The following is a 22,083-nucleotide window of genomic DNA, read 5'->3' as shown; positions in this document are numbered from 1 at the left end:
CACCAGTAAGGTGCTCAAGGCTGTTACCAACGACGGGAGTATCTGGCGCTCCTTGTCTCGAGGAATTTCGGGGATTTGAGCTGATTTTACAAGACAAGTGAGCATAACAACTAGTGAGTAACAACAAAACAACTGTCGTTTCATTTTCTGTCTACAAACAATTAAATAATAATAATTCAAGTGAAAAAAATAATGAAATTTTCATTTTTGACTTTTCATTTATTTCCCTAATCATTATATGCATGCGTGTGTTTTTATTTCAAAATTTTATTTAAATATTATTTTATTTAAATATTATTTAAAAATATTATTTTAAACAGAAAACATAGTGTCCGATATTTTCAAATGAAAACGTAAATGTGTTCCCTTCGTAAATATAATTAAAAATATGTCATTATTTTCGAAATTCCGACTTAAAACGTTCAGGTCGAATACCATCGAGCTACCAGTAATTACAAATTTTATCCCCTTGACCACTGGCGTTCTCATATTGCGCAGAAGCAAGATTTAAATTCTTTCAGGAAAATAAAAATTGAAGGCTTCTCATGGTTTCAGAAATCAATTTGAAATTAACATTTTAAATGAAATTATGCGCTAAATATATCTTCAGATTTTGCATTTTTAGGTCATTCATAAGTAAGAAAACATTTCTTCATATTTTCTTTTATAACGTTTCTTTTTCGACTTATAAGAAAGAAGTATGAGTGCTGATGATATGGTCACATCCATCAATGAACAATCATTGTTTAACCACAAACTCCACGAAAGCCATTAAGGGCTGACACTGAGCAACCTCTTGGGAAATTCATTGAAATTTCTGTGTGAAGATAAGTAATATACTGACGGTTTCCTAAAAGGTATCTCTATGCAAATGATATTTGATGGGCGGAACCATTTTTCCATTACTAAGATACAGAAAGATGGCTGGCTTAATTTGGCGGCAAAGTATATTCTTTGGAACTTCTTTTGGAGTTCCAAAGAATTGTTCCACATAACTAAATAGTTATGTGGAACAATTGATATATCAGATCGAGCAAATATGTATCATATTTGTTTAGACTGTTCCAAAAACATCGAGTAAAAGTCCTTAATTTGCTGAGTTATCGAAATATATAGTTAAACATATGATTTTTCATTTATTTTGTTTAAACTAATTGATTATAAAAGGTTATCAGAATGAGAAAGTACTCTTGTAGGCAAATAACCTTGTAATTTAATAACTGAGAAATTATCTAGGGATTAGATGATCAATAGGAACAATTAAAAGCATTTTCACAGAAACGTGCAATTAAAAATATGTAAAGCTAATAGCTAATAGGATGTTAATAGAATTGATTGTAAGTATAATATAATTAATAAAAAGTGTTTTTATAAGAATGCAAAATACCCGCGGAGAAAGATTTGAAAGTATACTTTTTTTTTTTTTTAAAGAAAGGAAATTAACCCCTTCACATACAATGACGTCTAGGAGACATCATTCATTTCATGTGCCATTGTAGACTTTGACGTCTCCGAGACGGCAAGAACTTCCTTCGATGAACCCCGTACAGTATATTATTTGATTCTTTAACTCCTGTAGTCGTGTCTTGATCCTATTTTGTATACGTTTCCCCCGTCTTCAACAGACAATTATCCTGTTTTGTATGTTTCCTACTACTTTGATTTGTATATCAAGGGGGAGAAGTAATTCTCATCACAAACGAAATTAATATATAGAGACTATCAAGTGTCTGGGAAGCTAGTATTTACATGAAGCCTATTGTACTCTCCCGCGGATTTGAACCATTGATCTTCAAGTGCTAGTTCAATCCACCCAGGGCATTGCATGTAAGAGGTGTGACAGTTCTTTATAAATGTATTAGTATGGAATTTCCCACGTATCCAAAGAAAACAAAGACGCTACCAGAAAGAGTAGAATGTGAAACTCTTGCCAGGAAAAAATATAAAAGGGAGAAATACGTTGAAAAATTAATTAAAAAAAGATAAAAACATATGTTGATAGTCAGAAACATCTTTATTTGTAATTAAGCGTTTCGTACATGATACTTGTCAGCAGTGATCTTGTTAAATATAAATTTATGCTAATTCTTATGTGTTTTTGTGTACTAATAACAAAAACAAAAACATATTTTTTTCCTATCATCCACATTTTTTTAACATTAATCTATTTCCTCTCATTCTTATCACTGTCTTTTAACATATGATAACTCAGATGCACCAGGATGTGGAAAATGTATAACAAAGTTTAATCTTTAAAAAAATATTTTAGAATTACAGTTTTACTTTTTTTTTTTGATCAAGAAGAAAGTACAATTTCGTTGGCCAGTGTTATATGCTGATTACAGGAAAACGAATAATTTAAAATCTGAAACTAAAAACAAAGAAGCTTCTAACAGCAGATATCTCCCCTTAGGCAGATAGCCCTCGAGGCTTTGCCATAATCACACACACACACCTTACCTTTTACCGTTATCAGAACCTTAAGATGCAGCAATCAGCACAATATATAAGTATTTAGTTCCGTCCAGCTGCATCTTAAGGCACTGGTATCAAAAACGGATAATTTACATATGCTCCAAGAAAGGGGAGATATAGTAAAGAATTAGACTGGTTTTAAATTTTTTTGCAAGCTTCTGGTAATATAACTATACACAATAGTTCCAGGGCAAAAATTAAATATAAATGATAAATATTCCAAATCTAGGGGTAAAACAGAAACCAAAGAAAAATTTTCCCTATATAGTATTCCGTTCTACAATATATACCACCCATGATAAATCTTAATATAATTTATCTCCGATCTTACCTTGATGTTAATATGATAGAGAGGCTATCATGGTCAGGCATAGGGTAATTTTTGGCAGTGCTTATGCAATACTTTAAAAAAGTTGATTTACCCCATTTAAATGAGAAACACGTTTTAATTTAGCAACTCTCCATATTAATGAATTTGAAAAAAATTCTGCATAGTTAACAATAACAATTACTAGTTTTTCTAATCATTTCAAATCAGTTTCTAATCAGTTTTTCTAATCAGTTAATCATTTCAAAGGTTACACTTTACCAACAACCAGCATTTTTATGTAATAAATAGGATTTGTCTCGTTTGCAAGCAGAATAAAGAGAAATTTATTAAGCGCTTTATTAATATAAATATATAAAATTATAAACAATTGCTCTCAATATAATTAACTAAATTTAGTTACAGCTGAAAGAAACAATTTTTATTGTAGTGTGTAGTACTGAATGGTATTTAATAAGATTTCAATTTTTACTCCCTTCTTTTATTCTAAATCAAATTTTAAAAATACAAGATGAGGAACTGGAACGTTGGAAAATTATTAAAGTCCAGCTATTAGCTTACACTCTCCCTATATCTTGTTCAAATGTTCAGTGGTTAATAAAAGACATTTTATTCATCCACTCAAGTTCAAATACATTCTTTTTAATTTGTAATTTTTTTTTTAAATTTTTAATTTAAAAAGTTTTTTTCGTATTTTTGAAATGTTTTTTGTATTTTTAAAATTTTTCTTTGTTGACCTGACTTTACATTTTTTTATTTAATTAATTAATTTTCAGTCGTTAATAAAGTACTTTTTATTCATTCACTCAAGATCAATTAAATTTTTTAAACTTGTAGTGGATGGCACTTGATGTTAATACAGTTTTTTCAGATATTGAAATTTTTTTGTATTTTTAAAATGTTTCTTTGTTGACCTATGTAGGAATGGACTTAAAATTTTTTTGTATTACTTGTTATATGAATTAGACACTTGGATATAAAATATGAGAAGAATCTAATATTATTGTGTGTCGAAAAAACAAAACAAAACAAAACAAAACAAAACGAGACTTAACTTCCCAGAGAAAATATTTGATTGACGAAAGAACTAAAAATAAAAAATCTGAAAGCTTTTAGGTTTTATATTACTCTCCAAGGTACGCTTTTTAAACATTTTTTGTGTTAAACTTATTTGTTAAATATCATGTTCTTCGCACTTAAACCACATACAATTCAATTCAACAGCAGAATCACAAAATATTTAAAAACAGCATATGTTTAGAATTTCCAACAGACAGTCTCGTAACCTAGAGATACAATTTTTTTTTCTTTTTGTGTGTGTGAACAGTGTTGCCAGCCTTGAAATTGTTGAGTTCTTTAATCAAAAATTAATTACAATTTTACAAAATATGAAACAGGTAAGGTAAAAAAACAAATTCGAAATTCAAAATTCGAGCAACCAAATGCCCATGTTCGGGTGATGGAAAATTTGATGGCTCTAGGTACAGTAATATTTTATTATTTAACAAATTATTATATTTATTATCCTTCTATATTGGAGTGGCTACGCCATATTTGTATCACGTAACCGTTGCTCAGCAACGTCAGAGATTGTTTAAAATTGTTATTCTGAAAGTTTTCCAGCTAGTAGATGCATGAAAAATTTGTAACTAAAAGATTGTACTCAAATTATCTATCTCCGTAAGCAAAAAGTAAAATTTATGTTTTACTAAGAAGATCATCTGTTATTTTGTTGAATACTGAAAAATACATTACAGTACCTACAGTACCGTCTTTTTTTCACAACGCACGAAACATACCTAAATTCATACGCATTCTCTTTCAGTTAATTTGTTTTAAAATAATGCAGGTCGATTATATTTGGTGGCAACAATGTGAAGAGTGATTCAATATTTTATTGTTGACTGAACGTATAATCCCCGTTTCGAGAATAATAGTCATTCTGAGCTAACGCTCCTTTGAGTTAAAACGTATTGTTGAACAATTGAATCAATATTTTGAAATACTGCTTTTATCTGCTTCATGGCAATGTGCAAATATTTCAATACATAATGCGTGGCAAAATAATGATAACACAGTAAAGAAAATCGGTTCAGAATTCTTATTAGGGATATAAGTATATTTAAAATACAAGGAAAAAATGAGAGACAATACTTTGATAACAAGGTAAAGATAGCAATTGAGTTTCTAAAAGTTTCTAAAGGAATTGCAAAGAAAATGTAGCTGTTAAATATAGTTTTGTTATAATGCAATTGCATTACATGGTATTATATTACATTTATTACATTTAAATTCCTTTCAACGAAGTACTATATATTAAAATTTCTAATTTTTATATATTTAGCATGGAAAAGAACGGTATATTTCATTGCGATAAAATTATTAAACATTGCAAAGTTATTAAAAATTAAATTTAAATTTATCGGTACACTTCCTGTGGATTATATTATTCAATCTCTAAATTAATATCACATTTAAAAATTAAAATTGCTTCTAATTTAACATGAAAATAATTTTAAAGTATTTTTAACAAGATGTAATAGGTAAATACGGCAATAACAATTTTCATTATAAAATGTATTTATTATTATTAATAATATTTCATTATATTACTTTTATTATTCATTATTAAATATTACAAATTATCTAAATTCTGTTATTATAATATTTAAAATTTAATTTCATTAATGTCGCGTCATGTTGTCACTGTTTTAAAATTACTAAATATATCTTTATCATTTCCTTACTTATATAAACAATGCCTTTAGTTTAAACTTTACATCTGACACTCGCTTTCTCGGAGTGCAAATAAGTATATTTTAATTTCATTAATAACTATATTTTTTGCAATATAAGTTCAGTTTAAATATACTTTACCTTATGATGAATAGCAGTTCTCCTCATTTTAATCACATATGATGTTCTTCATTTTGAAATCTTTTAATTAAAAACACAAGATCACTTCTTAAAAATAAAGATATTTATATATATATATATTTACAACCAAAGACACTTGTTTAAAACACTCCTATTGATGAATTTATACTTTCCAGTTATTTGGCTTCAGGAGTCTTACAATGATTTGAAAAAATATTATCACGCTACTGTAACAAATTTTTTCATATTATACAAGAGTGCTGACATATTGCATGAGACACATGAGAGCAAAACCGGCAAAAGTTGCTATTAGTTGCAACCAGGTGGATATGTCCTTGTGTTCTTGTCTTTGTAGAATCTCGAAGAATGTCACATACAGTAGAGTACCTGTTGCTATAGCATTCAGAACGCTAACGGTTAAAGGACTTGAATCCTCCACATTGCTTTGAGTAATCATAGCTATAGCCATTCCAATTGGTGACATCAATGCAAAGATGGACATGTAAATATAAATTTGCATATTTTTACCACCGTTTGCTAGAATCTCCAGTCCAACAACGAAGGATATGACGTATTTGTGAACAGCAATGGCAGAAAATACCATCCACGTGCCAATAACATCGGGACGTAAACCGACAGCAAAACCTTCGAAGAGAGAATGAAATGACAACGCAGCCACTGTTAACAGTCCCACGAGAGAAATCTTTTCAGGTATGTCATGGTGTTCTTCATAATATGGTGGCGGGGGTGCAGGAGTGTCTTTGGGCACTTTGTGATCACCGGATGTAGACAGTTCGCCAATGCTGCAACGAGAAGAACAAGAATTTTTACGTGAAAATGATCTAATGGCTCGATTCTCTGTTGGTACGTGAGTGTGTCCACCGAGGAAGAAGTGGACTATTTCTTCAAAGCAGTAAACTGCGAAGAATCCGCAGCATACGATAAATTCCGGTATTGAAAATTTCTCGTGATCTTCATTTTTTCCCTCATCAGTTGCGTTTTCCGTCACATTTATGACTTTTTCATCATCGCTTTCAAAACCCTCACGAGCCTCAGGTAGGAGATGAAGAAAGCAGGTTCCGAGGAGAACGCCGCCGCCAAAAAAGATGAGGAATGAAGTAATTATTTTACCTTTTCTAGCCCGACAGGACTTTTCACAAGTTTCTCCACTGCATTTGCACTGAAAGAGTTTTTTCTGAACAAAAACGGGACTTATCCCGAATATTAAAGTGCCGATTAACAATAAAAACATGCATATCACCTGGGAAACGATTAAAGCGCTCATGGCTGGAATTTATGTTTATTTTGCACACGGAACTGTGGCAAATTGTGGAAAGGAACGATTGGCATTCGAGAAAGGGGATTTATGTTAAGATTAGGTACTGCCCCTTAGATAAAATTGGTAGCAAGTTGTTGAAATGAACATGATAAAACCGCACTTATCGGAGCCGCGCGATTAGATGTGATACTCCAGAGATACGAAAACAAAGCTTAGCGAGCGAGGAACGAAGTCGAGAAGAAATGCATTGATAAAAAATAGCTCAGCGTCAATGCTCATATTTTATTGCTACTTCTTTCTTCTTTTTTCTAAGCAAAACTTTCTTTCAAGAAAGAAAACTTTTTTTCTTCAACTGTGATAAGGTGGTAGACACGTGATTTTTCTCGATCACAGTACAAACGCTAAAATCCTTGATCTCGGTTAGAATTGGATAATACAACAACCGATAAATTATTACTTAGCATCATTTATGGCTTCTACGGGGGGGAAGCTGAAAATAGTTTGAAAGAGAAATTATGCAAATTACCTCGAATTTTTCTTGTTATTATGTGCATATATAAATGTTTGCAAAAAGCGAGGTATTTGGTTTAATTTTATTCTCAAGTTTTAGTGCATTAAAAAATAGAAATATTTTCAGTGAAAAATGCTATATTTATTTAGTCAAACTTATCTACCTTTAGTACCTTTCCTTATCAGTTTTCTCTTCTGAAGCAGGAGATGTGAAAAATGTGCAATGCTCTCGACGGGAATCGAACTTGGAACTTTCGAATAAGAATCGAGTGTGTTACGGAAGGAGGGAGAAAATAGATATTCCAACGAAAGCAATGTCATGAATTTGTTTAGATCTGCTTCACTTACATCCATGTAATACATGCTCTTTTTCTAGAAGGTGACCGACCACAAACAGCTCAGTGCTTAACTGTAGGCCACTAACCCTCGCTCCCAGGCTATCTGTATCCAAATACAGGAAATCTCAACTTTATTCATGGTTTCACTGCTTAAGTTTAACTATTAGTTTTAATTACTATAATTATTAATTTATTTAATTGAATTAACACTTCAGGTTTTATGAAGCTTCAAGTAAATTTTAATTATCTAGTGATTTAACTAAAGAATCCTCCTAAACTAAGATGTTGCTTTTTTCTTTAATGTATATCCTGCGTATTAAGTTATAGTTATTTCCTACGTATAGTTAACTCCCACCAGCGGCCGAGCGCTAAAGTCGCTGAACACTGGTAGTTCGGTCCGAGGTTCGAATCCCGCGAACGGGCTGGCTGCATGGGTGTTTTCGTGGTTTTCCCCATGTGTAACGTGTATACGAGCCAGTTTCCCGTAGAAAGTCCTCCACGAAAGGCATCCCTCCCCTTAGGCAGATAGCCCTCGTGTGCTTTGCCATAATTAAATACACCACACACCAATCTACGTATAGTTACCGGGATGTTAGTTATGCGGAGTTTAAATGCCAATCCGTCGGAAGAAACTAGGGCTTTAGCAGTGTCATGAGTTTTGCTGAACTGTCGAATATGCTAATAATGGCGATGCATGGACTTGAAGACAAGTTAACGATGACAGGACACTTTGATTTATAGGAAATTTGAGTACACGTATCACTTAGAGCAATCAGGGAAAAACAAAAAATATAACAGCTTTATATGAGCAAAGTTAAATTACAGTAGTAACAAAATTTAGTTTCAGAAAGCTAATGTAGGAGGATCTAACATACACAAAGATATGGGCAGCTGAAAAACAAAGAAACAAACTGAAAATTTACTTATCAATACAGAACTACATATAAAGGGGAATTTGGGTAACAGCATTGAATATAGTTCGGGAGTGTACTCCTATTGTTGTAGACACGTACGTACGTTGTGAGCATGTTTGGGGACGGCTGTATTTAGTTTGTAATGGCTGAGTAGGCAGCGGCACAATATGTAATGACTGAGCAAATTTTATTTTGTGCAGATCTGTTAGTGGTAGCGTTAGTTACCATTTTGGGCAGATCTGTTACTGCCCACGCGGACCAACTGTTGGAAGCTGGCTTTTTAAATGTAGAAATTCCATATTAAGGCACTCTTTTAAATTTATTTTTAAATGTTAAGAGTGTAAGGATTATGCAATTTTATGAACAGTTAAATTTTAAGTTCCTTTCCTGTCGATTCTTAACTTCAACTTACTACTTCCGGCCAGAACTTAGTTTTAGAATCATGTCTGAATACATAATGAGGAAGAGCGGTATTTAACCGCGAAGTTCTTCGGTCTTAGTGAGAGAGTTACCGGGTATCCTGTCTGCACGCGTCCGCCTTTTTAGGCTACTCTCTCATAAGCTATTATTACGCTCGGCCGTACTTTAGGCCTTTGTTAGCTTCGCAGTTACGAGAAGCCAACTCGGTTAGAATCTTGATAGTTTCGGTTATATCTCTTTAGTTTAGATTAGTTTAGTACTATTCTTAGTCTTTTAAGTTCAAATCCCCTATTTTACCCTTCTATCTTGTTATTTCCTATCACAACAACTCAAGCGATTATTCGCTTATCAGTACTTAAGATTCTTCATGTTCAACTGTAAATCAGCATTAACAAAGTGAGGAACTCTACAAGAGATATTAGGATTCATTCATGCTTAGAATTATTTTGTTTGCCAGTCACGTGAAACCGAGAAATTTTAATCTTTTCGTTTCGGAAGCTCCAGATATAACAGTTCTGGCCATATTTTTGATCTTACATCCTTACCTATTTCTTAGTATCTTTGAAACAGCAAAGGAATATCATATTTGCTTACAAAGGGAGGATACATTCTTGGTGTCATTTCTTTTTCTTGATGAAGAGTGTTTGACTGAAATGTCTGAAAACAATTAGTTAAATAGTTATACAATCAGATTGTGGTGATTTTGCTAACGGCGGATTAAATTAAATCTTTCAGCGGTATTGTTCATCTGTGGAGAACTAAACTGTTAATCCTTTGTGCGAAGGTATTTATTTTACAAATTTATAGTTTCCGAAGTTTTACGATCTTAAGTGAGACAAGATTTAAAAGCAGTTCCTTGTTTGCTTTTGCGGACGTTAAGACTTCCTCCTCTCAACATCTCATCTTATCGTTAGAGAAGCTGCTTTTGCCTAGCTATTTCTGTCGTCAGACGTGTGCTGTGATGAAATCGCTATCATTACCCATGTAGTCCACGTACTCTGCGTAATCATACAGTAAGATCTTTAGGTGAACTATATTAGCTAAGGCAATTATATCAAAAACACCGTTTCTTGCAATTAAGGTTTTTCTTCCAACCCTAGTTTCAAGCTTCGATTTGTTTTCGTATAGCATGATGTAGGTTTTTGAACTATTCTTAGGATGATTGGCTATACCATTAGATAACAGATAACTGGACACTCTGCTACGCTACTTCACAGTGGGGCAAGGCAACAACGCCAGTTTACCCCGTCTTCTTTGATCTAGCTGACCGGTGTAGATTAAATTATTAAAGATACTGTTATTCTTACATATTACTAGTATGGACGAAAGTATAGCCTTTGTCTCAACCAGTAAAAATTGCATGATTTTTAGATTATACCTTCAATGTTTAATATTTAATAAGAATACAAATACTTATTGAAAGCCGAAGTGATGGTGGTGTGTGTGGTGTGGTGTATTTAATTATGGCAAAGCACACTAGGGCTATCTGCCTAAGAAGAGGGATGCCTTTCGTGGAGGACTTTCTAAGGGAAACTGGCTCGTTTACACGTTACACATGGGGAAAACCACGAAAACACCCATGCAGCCAGCCTGTTCCCGGGATTCGAACCTCGGACCGAACTACCAGTGTTCAGCGACTTTAGCGCTCGGCCGCTGGTGGGAGTTAACTATACGTAGGAAATAACTATAACTTAATACGCAGGATATACATTAAAGAAAAAAGCAACATCTTAGTTTAGGAGGATTCCAAAGTGATGGAAACTGCTTAGTTGGAATGTTTTTATAATACTTCGAAGAGGTTTTTTTTTTTTGCTTTCATCTAGCGATGAAATCATTTCTGTTCAAAACAGATATTGTTACAAATGGAAGATGCATAAGATTGTACATTTATGTCTGATATTGTAAAAGTGCATTGTTCATCATCGGAAATTTAATAATTTAAAATTTTATTTTATTATGGATTTTTCATTATATTTTGCAACAAATGTTGTTTTTTTATCACCAGTGTTATTTATGTTTTTCATGAGTGCATGAATAACGCCAATTTTTAACACCTTATAATAGAAAAATTACAAAATTCAAGACTCTGTCTACATATTCTTTTCAAAATTTTGTTTAAAAGATAAAAAATTTTTATATTTTGACATTTTCTTTTATACTCTTTGACGATTGCAGCACAGACCCGGAAGCCATTTCTGTAAATTTTAAAACTGAAATACTTCTTAAATGTAGCTTTAATTTTAATCAGCTGTAAAGATTATTTTTTTATCAGTTGGCAGTAGCTGATAGTTTTAAATCTTACTTTTCTTCTTCCAATATTTCAGCATTTTTTAAGGCATTCTCTAGTTGGACAGCTTATGTTAAATTAGCCAATGCTAATAAAAATTATTTTCATGATTCAACAGTTTTCCGAAAGCTAAACATTTGACACTTACTTAAACTGGAATTTGAAATTTCAAACATTCATATTCTTAATACGTGTTTCAAATGATAATAAAATGTTTGAAGTGACTGTAACTAAATATTTAAAATGAAATTGTAGCAAAGGGCAGAAACGGTATTTTTAAGGATCTCTGAGTAGAATTTTGGAAGCAAAAAATCATAAAATTAGTTTAAAACTTACAGAATTATAATACTAATTCTTTTCCTTCGTATAAAAAAAAATTTATATTTAACTGAGCGGACCTTCCTTGAGATGTCAGTTAGTAATCTGAAGTTTTTACACTGTGGTATTTTTTTAATTATTTTCATTATCAGTTTGTCGCTAAAAAGATTATTTGACAGGTGAAGCATTTTCGTTGCGTTATATGGTATTTCTTTCGCCTTCTTAGCATGCCTTCGTAGTGTAGCGGTCAGCACGCTCGGTGTGTATTCGAGAGGCCCGTGATTCAAGTACCGGCGAAATCGTTGCTCATTTTTCATCTCTCCTGCTTCGAAATAACATAATGTCTCTACAGTGTATTACTTTTGATAGCAATGTATAATGGTATTTTAGTATATTAAATGTATTTTGATATGATAGATAATTAAATGTTCTTTTTAATTACATATATTTTCCTTACGAATGCAAGAATTTAAGAAGGTTAACAAAAATATAGTCATCTCCAGATAATAATTTTAGTCTCTCATTTTCTGCTGAAAATTATGAATAAGTTAAATTTGTTATAACACGAGAAAAATGCATTTATTTTCAACATATACTTGTACATTTTGCCACATTTTTTTGTCTTAATTATTTGAATTTAAATTTTAGTTTATTTGTTGAAATATTGCAAAATTTAACAATTCGCCATTTCTTCATTAGTAGTATAACAAAAGCTATAACACTACAGAGAAAATCTATCCATATTGAGGTGTAAGGTTTATTCTAAGATTTTAACATATTCCTATCCCTCCTAATTTCAGCTTACAATTTCCTACCAGAATGTGTTTTTTTGAATTGCGGTTAATGCAAATGAGTGAGAACGGTATTTAAGTCGAAATTCCACTGACTTCGTTAGAGAGACAGAGTTTCTGACTAGCTCGCTTTCGCCTTTTGGCTACACACTTTCTAAGCTATTGCTACACTCTACCGTATTTCAGGCCCTTGATAGCTTCGCCAGCTTATTTGATATTAAGGGACCAACTACTTAGAAATCTTGATATCTCCGGCTATTTAAGCAATAGTTAAGTTTTATTATTATTACTTTGAGTTCAAGCCCAAGTGGAGGCTTTGCTGTACGCTCTGAGAAAGAAGCCAACTGTTCATTCTTATTTTTAGCAATAAAGGGTAATTAACACTTTTTGACTTTTACGTTTCTGTTTCTTAACTAAAGCGATTATTCGCTGACCCGTTCGAGAGGTTTCTACGCACTTAGTTGCTAGATAAAAGATTGGAACCCCACAGAGACAAAAATGGCCTTTAAAGTAGAGGTATTGTAAATGTGAAGATGGGTAAGGCGCTAGTAATGTGAATCGAAAATAACTCATAAAACATAATGCACGTTGGCGGAAATATTAACGCAGTAGTAGCATTACTTGTTTATAACAACAGCATTACTTGCGTTAATAGAATTATTAGCATTATTTATAAATATATAGACATACCAAAGAGAATTAACCACATCATTTTAGAAAACTGCTATCAGACCGGCAAAGAGATTTTCGCAACGTCTCGTAGAACGAAACTTTTCGATTAATCCTTTCTTCAAGGAATATTACGTAGTATGCCTACGTTGTTAAGTTTCGCGGTTTTTCTTCTTCACGACTGACTAGACTGCGCGAAATATAGTGTTGAACAGATATTTTTCCTGAATAGTATAAACTTTCTTGGCCAGAAGATTGCCTTTCAAATGACCTTCTCGGAAAGGCATTTGTAAGAAAAGTTTCATATTGCGTTTCGCGTCTGTAGGTATGATACTAGCTTAAGGAAATGAAGGCATTCTTGCCTGATTAACACACTTAGGTAGTATACTAAAAAAAGATCTGTGTTTCGATTCCCGGTGAGTATAAAGTTTGCTTTTCCCGTATCTCTTTCCAAAAGAAACACAAAAGTTTCTACAAGATTATTTGGAAAAGTTTTAAGAAACAAAAAACGTGCAAATGAATAAAACTCCTGCAAGAAATCATTAAAAATTGTCCTGTGTGTTGCGAAAAAAAGTTTATAATCTGAATTACGTTTACACGTCTTGCTCTAATCTTCTGTCACGTCTAGCTCTAATCTTCTGCAATGTGTCTTTTCAAACTGAAACATAGTTGGTCATTTATGGAGTTTTTTTTCCATTTCAGTCAATGTCTTGGAATGGCAAATTTAAGACCATCAAGAGAATCCAAACGAATCAGGTTCTATTTTATTACTGGGTGGGAAGAAATAAAGTAATTGATTTATAATAAACTATTTTCACCCCACAGAATTTAAGGAAAAATTACTGAGAATGAAGGAAATATCTTGGCTGAGTTTGCATCGTTATTCACAGAGAACGCATTAGAACAAGCAATTATTCTTAACTTTTCTAACTTCTTTGTATTAATATTAATTTAAACTCGAGATAAATTAGAGAAAGAAGCATTTATCAAGACTCAAAGTATGAAATTTTCGTTAAGTAGTTTACTGGTGATACTGGAGAAGATACGAGGAGCATTTGATTTATTTGTTTCAATTAGTATACACCAGTACAACTATGACAAAGTAATAATTGTTTTTAATTAAAAATATAATTATGCCAAGTATTACAAGTAATATGCTGCTGAAAATTGATCAGTATCGATAAAAAATAAGAAATTTGGAACCAATTTTACACACAGACCTAAAAGAGGTGATGTTCATGACCAATAAATTTCATTCCTATAAATATGCAAAAGGGGAATTAAAGGAATGTGAAACTAAAATAAAAAAAAATTATAAAAACCTGAAAAAAAGTATGTAAAGAAGACGAATTCAATCAAACTTGATATAACGTTATCAAAAGGAGTATACATCAGACTCAATTTACAATACTCCTTCCACATGAAACTTGATATAACTTGATTTTATAAAAAATTATAAAAACTTGAAAAAAAAAGTATGTAAAGAAGACGAATTCAATCAAACTTGATATAACGTTATCAAAACGAGTATACATCAGACTCAGTTTACAATACTCCTTCCACATGAAATCCACTGCTTTTCTGTATCCATAATTAGACGTTGCAGATGAACTGTTATACTTAAATAGTTAAGGATAGTTCATCATCTAATTTTGAATACAGAAACTCAGTGGATTTCAAATGTAAGGGGGATTGTAATTGAGTGTGATGTATCCTCCTCTTGATAACGGTACATCAGTTTTGATTGAATACCTCTTCTCATGTATTTTTTTCATGTTTTGATAATTTTTTGGTTTTAGTTTCACATTTCTTTAATACTTTTGCACATTTATAAGATATTTTGACATTTATTGGTATTAAATTGCACATCTTTTAGGTCTTTTTGTAAAATTGGTTCTAAATTTCTTAGTTTTGCCTATCTCTTTCTCTCTACATACATATATATATATATATAGTTTTAATACAATAATATGTATATTTTAATACGTATTATTGTATTAAAACTTTCCGACTTAATAATGCATATTATTACATATTGCTATTACAATAAGTCGTAGACCGCCAAATTTTAATTTTCGTAGCAAAACACCATTTAGTAGAAAATAATGACAACTAAACTGTGGCGAAATGTCATGTATACGTCATGTATACGTCATGTGTCATGTATGCACGCGGTCATTATCTCTCATGTAGTTGCCTTTCGAATAGCTGCTTTTCTGATATACAGCCAATTATCATAAGAGCATCGTAATCGGTCGTACAATAATACGCCATTAGCCGTGACGGCTTCGGGAAACAATACACGTATCGATTAGGAGTGGAATAGGAGTTAAGGCTACAAAATCAATGTTGAGAAATGCAAACATTTCAACAACAACAATAAAAAAAGGCATTCATGAATTAATACTTTCTCTTTCAAAAATTTCTATTTCAAAATTTATTGTAGTAATAATTAATGAACATGGTGCTGTATAAATAATTTGCCCAGTGACGTCACTGCAAATGATAGAAAACATGAATTTAAAATCTTACAAAAAACTGAAAATGTAGCTAAAAATAAAATCTTCATAATAGGCTGTCTTAAATTCTTTCATGTGAACAGTGTGTTATAATTAGGGTCTATCTAACATCATGTTAATAACAGTAAAGGGAAAAATTTGCTCAATATTAAGACAATATAATGTGATAATGGCTAACTATACAAATGGCAAAAAATAATGTCGCTTCCTTCTCTCACACAAGTCAGTATTGCGTGGTGTGAATATTCTTGTTATCGATTTCTCCATCAAAACCGAATAAACAAACAAAATGGCCATAAACGAAACTCAAGAATATAGAAAGTTCTTTGATAGTACTACCATGTGGTAACTGTGAGGGTGGTGTAACAACAAATAAAAAATATGTAACTTTTTGAGGATTCCGTAAAATGTGTGGCGATGAAAACACAAAAAGATATACAATAGTAAAATAGCATGTCGGTGAGAAAGACATAAAAATGCAGATAGTATAGTCTCAGTGAGAAAGCCATAAAAGTGCAGATAGTATAATCTTCGTGAAATAAAATAGTTTGCCGATCTTGTTTTAAAATCTATACATTCTACACTGTTAAACTTTACACTCTGTTAAAACCTATACATTATACACTGTTAAACTCTACACTCTGTTAAAAACCTATACATTATACACTGTTAAACTCTACACTCTGTTAAAACCTATACATTATACATTGTTAAACTCTACACTCTGTTAAACCTGTATATTATACACTGTTAAACTCTACACTCTGTTAAAACCTATACATTATACACTGTTAAACTCTACACTCTGTTAAAACCTATACATTCTACACTGTTATTAAATGTTAATTGCCATACAAAGCAAAATTCTATTAAACCTTTTAGTTATGTTTAACCATCTGCCTATAGTATTGTTGCGTGCGTACGGGTTCGAAATGGATTGAATGCACAAGACCGATAAAAAGGTTAATAAAATTTATTCTTATTGAAAATATATAACAGAACGCTGGAATTTTCTCAGAGGTTATTCGTACAAGTATTCACAGTATCACACACGATGGTTAGTAGCTATACTTCAAATAACGTTAAAATAAAATTACTAATAACGTTAAAATACAAATCAATGCAAAGTTAAAGAGAAAGCTAATTCAGATATCAGTTCACTCGGAACCAAACTCGCAACAACAGTAACTAAGGAACTCTGGTGAGATGTTTTCTCCCTCGCTTTTTATAGCTTTCAATCGATCCCGAGGAATTTCTAGTAATTTCTGCTTCTCGAGATTTCTGGAAAGCAAAAATAGTGGAGTTAAGATTACAGCTAACATAGTATTCAGTTACATTTATTCAAATGAAATACAAATTACCGAGATATCCGTTTATTCAATGTTAAATGCACGCGCTTTTGTATTTTTTACTTTTCCAGCATAGCTTTCTCTTAAAGCTTGTCACGCGCTGCTATGCACAGGGAAATAAAATAATTTTAATTATAATTCTACTAATATTAGCTATCTAAATACAAAATTCATAACAATATTGTAGTTCAATTAGACTTTATTTCCGAAAGGAGATCATTCGCCGTAATAAGGAAGGTTAACTAAATTCAATTAGAGAGAAAACTAAACTTTAACGTTTCTTGGTAGAGAGAAATAGTGATTAACACCAAATGTTAGTTATTTCCTGCCCAGGTTGTACCTTAAGCCTGAATTAGCAGTCTTCATAGATGGTTTTACTATTTAAATATATAATATAAACGCATGCGTCAACCATTTTCAAACATTTCTTAAGTATTCCTTGGGCGCTTTGCGACAGTATGGTAAAGTGAATTGGTTGGTAATTAATTCCAGCAAAGCACGTGTCTCCTTGCCTTAGGTGGAAAGTCTCTGATTTGAGAGGACTGCCTTCGAAGGAAATCCCTGACGTGTGTTTACCCTGGATATCGAGGCAAATACGAATCTGTCATGCAGTCAGTTAATTCGTAACTGAGGTTAGAAATATTATTGCTTAATACCTTTACCTGTTTAATTACTTAAATGAAATATCTGATGTATCAGAAATATTGTAAATAATTTATTTTGCATTATTTGTACATAATTTATTTTACTTTACATAATATAGAATTTACTTTACATAATGTTGTGATGATGTGGTACATAATTTATTTTACTTTACATAATGTTGTGATGTGGAGCCTTCACAATAAAGTTTATAAAAGGATACCAAAATGTAAAGGAGACGGAGGTAGGATTTCTTTAAAAAGTACTGAATTTTGTCCTAAAAAATATATTCTATGTTTATTTGCAAGTAGAATAAAACTTTTTGTCATTTATAGCAAGTTTTGAGTAACTTCAAAGCTCAGTTAGTATGAACTGAAAGAAATGCTGATGGACTTTAAATAATTAATTAAATAATATTATGGACTTTAAATAAACCATATTTCCTTACAAGTCTCTATTAATTATGATCTGATCTATTCCAGACCAACCTTGTATGGTTTACTTTAATTAACATCAAGTTTTTGCTTTCGCTAAAAATCTGTCCTGTATGCCTACTATTTCGTTTATCCCACAATATGTAAATGAAAGGTGTTTCAAGTAAGTTGGTACAAACAGGACTGGCAACTCCAAACCGGCCGTAAAGGAACTTCTATTTTTGTGTCTTATTTATATCAGTTGATAGGTTTGCCCTTTGCTTTGGATATTAAATAGATATTCGTGAAATTAATTAATTAATCCAGGTGCTGAGACATAATTTAAACACGAGAAATCTGAATCATTTATCTTGTGTTGTTTGCTTTTCAGCGAGAAGCAGAAGTGTTAGTTTTGTAAGCTTCAAGCTTAAGTCAACTAAAAAATGTTAGTTAGTTTACTTATATTGCATGCATTTTAGAGTTTTAGAACTGCTAATTAAAACTGGGAAGAAAATTCATCGGGAAAGCTAGAAGATTTGGTAATTTCAGATAAAACTAAATTGAATTTAAGCTTCTAAATTGGGTTTATTTTTTCCCTGCTTGCTTGTTATTTATTAATGTCTTTTTTCTTTCGTTAGATATGTATTTCTTAGTTTGAAACAGTGCTACGATATGTATTCCTCTTAAATATTTAATAATACCGGATACATAACGGTGAAAGTTTTCAGGTGTCGAAACCGGGGCACACAGAATACATTTCTGTTTGCCCTTTTCGCTGAAAACGTATCACACTCTTTGCTGAAAAGAGTTTAGACTTCATTTTAGGCAAATAAACAGGTCATATTGCTATGGAGTCGGAAGCAAATACGCTTCAGAAAATCATGTAATTAAGGATTTGAGGTATTATCGGCAACACAGAAACAAATGAAGTTTATAAGCAAAATATATTTCTTATATATTTTTTTAATTTTATGTGAAATAACTATCCATTTTGTGTGAATGCTATAGAAACTAATGCTTGTTTTATAGCCCAGCTGCGGTAAGATAGCTTCCCAGCAAAGCGGGTAGCATATTTCACAAGTGCACATCAGCGTAGCCACTGAGGGAGGAGTTTCGAAAATGGACCAATGAGCTGCCATTGCTCTTGTGACGCTAAATCTTCGTGCATGTGAGCGTATGTTGTTTACGTTTTAATTTGCATTTGTTTCGCAGTTATATGGCGTAATAGTAGAAATTTTGTAGTGCTTTCATTTTTTTGAGTTTAATTAATCGCTGGCATTTTCCTTTCGCGATTTTTATCACGCATTAATATTTGGATTGATGTTCACGGAATATTATGTGCATTAAGAGAATTCAAGTGTATATTTTTTTAATTGAGCTGACAACGACTGGGGTTGCAATGAATGTAGTGTTTTCTTATTTCAGTGCTTGCATTCTTTTAATTTTTTAAGTGTAAGATTCAGAATACATATGATCTGATTATATCTATTGCTAATATTAAAAGTTATATGTAAATGAATTGAATATATTCATTGTGAGTAAGATAAATTCACTCTGTTTGATGAGTATTATTTCTTGTCTAGACAGTACATTTAAGAGCCAGTTATTAAATGAGAAATTTAACACACTAAATGTATACGAATGCAAATTAGTAAAGTTCGCTTTGAGTAAAATTCTGCATTGGTTATTATTATAGAACATCTTTTTCATATAGACTGCAATAAAAAGTGCTGACTTCTATTTACATATATAACAGGTGTAAATATTTTTCTCATACGCATAGATTTATGTAAAGATTGCATTTGGGCTCAGATGTTTGTCACATATTTCTTTCTTCATCTTATTTACCACTTATTAAGTAATATTTCAGATCGATATTTTTGCGAAGTATCCAACATGTGTTTGTATTTATTTCAATTAGGTAGTGAAATCTTCATAATTGCCTATATTTGATCTAACTTCGCAATGAAAGGTTTCAGAAGCAATCGACGATGCTTTAATTATTTTGTACAGAAAATTGCGTGGCAGAATATTTTCAACCATCTTGCTTAAATATTAAAGCACGCGAAAGGTCATGTGACATGACAGAAAAATCACTGGATGCTCATTGGTCCATCCTAGAAGCCACTCCCTCGGTGGCTTCACAGATGTGCACTTGTGAAATATGCAAGCGGGTATAGGGCTGCCAGAAAATGTCAAGGAAAAGCAGGTTTTCAGATCTGGCGCGAAATCGTCCATTTGGTGACAAAATGGGCGATATGCCGCAGACGGAGCGAGAACATTCTAGAACGAATTCTTACTTATTTTCCCCAGAATGTTCTCGAAGGCAGCTCAAAAGCTATATAAATCCGTAGTAGCTGTTGATCGTGAGGTATATCTTCAGTGCGTTGAGTTCAGTGGTACTGCTTTGAGTTCAGGGATTAGCTTGACGTCGATCGACCGAGTCAAGAGCTGTACTTTAGTGCTCTCCCGTGAATCTATCTTCACCGTTATAGGCTGATAGCCTGAAGGCTGTTATGTTGATTATTTCAGCCTGCTTATCGTAGTTGTTCGAAAATTGTAACGCGTCTCTGGAACTGTTCTGTGCAATACTGACGAACAAATTGTGTTTTGATTCTTCATCAAGTGTTGTCGTCAATCACTCCAAATCCACGAAACCCGTAGAACGCAACAACATTTTGTTACAAATCTTCTTATAACCGTGGTGCAAAATGAGTGCAGGAGAACCTCGATGGTCTTGGTCAACGATAAGTAAGCTAATCAGAAGGCTTGCTTAATGAGTTGACCACTCATGAGACACCGTCCTTTGGTAATATTCGACAGTTTTGTAATAAATAAAATTAAAGTCCCTCTTGAGAATTTCATTTATTTTGCATAAATTCGAACAGTAACTATTCAGTTGTAAGTTTTAATTTAGCATGCAACGATCATACTTCCTGCTTATTAAAATAAACCTTTTTGAGCAAATATTGATGGATTTGATTGGAGTTATTGGTTTAAAACATATTAGAGCTGTTTGGCTGGGTAGAACTGCCGTCGTTGACAATTTTCTGTGGGAAAATGGCTCGTATTCATGTTACACTCGAGGACACAAAACACTTGTCGCGAACCAGGTGGAATCATTAATTTACAACAGTTTTATACCCTACGATATTGGTGGGCGGAAATATTAATGTCAAACTTGTGCGATCTGGTCTTCTTTGCTGACATACAATGTAAGTAGATCTGCTTAAAAGTCTGTGCTGCTGCTTCTTCCAAAAAATCGAAGATGAATACAGTAACAGAAGGCTGTAACGGACCCTTTTATTCCCTATTTATTTAAGTTTACAGATGACACATACTTATTTGCTTACACAGACACCAACTACTTGTGGTGGGGAACTAAGAAAGGAAAGTATAAACCAGAGTGATGCAAGACTACACAATTCGATTTAACCTAACATGTTGACCTGTTAGGTTACCTGCATCGGCAAGATAATTCGGAAGCCGATGTTCAAAGTTGACAGCGGGTATAATTAACAACGTGCGCTCTCAATAGCGAAACCACGCTCTAACTAAAGTTTTCGGTACTTCAGTTTAAATATGCTCTCGTTAACCCTAACTGAATTACACACTGGCGAGAAAACGCAAGGGGGAAAGAAGACAAAAAAAGGCTAACAAATTAAAATAACTATTAGTAAAAATAATATGTTAAGTAAACTACAACCTTAAGTAAACTATTTGCTAATTTCTGTCCTTCTTCGTATAGTACTTTATTGACCATAAACATTTGCCCGTATTTGTGAGTAACTTTTGAAGAAAACATTCATACACAAATGCCCATTATATTTTCTTATTTTGAATAACAAAGTAAAGCAGAAGAATTAATTCACCATATATATATATATACATATCTATAATTTTGATATGAAAATTCCTGTTATTTCTCCCCATCTACTTAATAAGAACCTGATG

The 22,083-nt window shown here is 32.3% G+C and overlaps 1 protein-coding gene across 1 annotated transcript; it reads right to left on the bottom strand.

Moving 5' to 3' along the window:
• Nucleotides 1-5,761: 5,761 nt before the first annotated feature.
• On the bottom strand, nt 5,762-7,028 carry LOC118195108 (zinc transporter ZIP1-like). The gene has a single exon (XM_035366354.2). It carries the CDS (start codon nt 6,963-6,965, stop codon nt 5,928-5,930), a length of 1,038 nt encoding a protein of 345 aa, XP_035222245.1. The 5' UTR covers nt 6,966-7,028; the 3' UTR covers nt 5,762-5,927.
• Between the last annotated feature and the right edge of the window lie 15,055 nt (nt 7,029-22,083).

Source organism: Stegodyphus dumicola, chromosome 8 (genome assembly GCF_044657685.1).
Source record: "Stegodyphus dumicola isolate Sdum_Otavi_A_Nest chromosome 8, ASM4465768v1".
Lineage (NCBI taxonomy): Eukaryota > Metazoa > Arthropoda > Arachnida > Araneae > Eresidae > Stegodyphus > Stegodyphus dumicola.
This window is presented reverse-complemented; position numbering and strand designations above follow the sequence as displayed.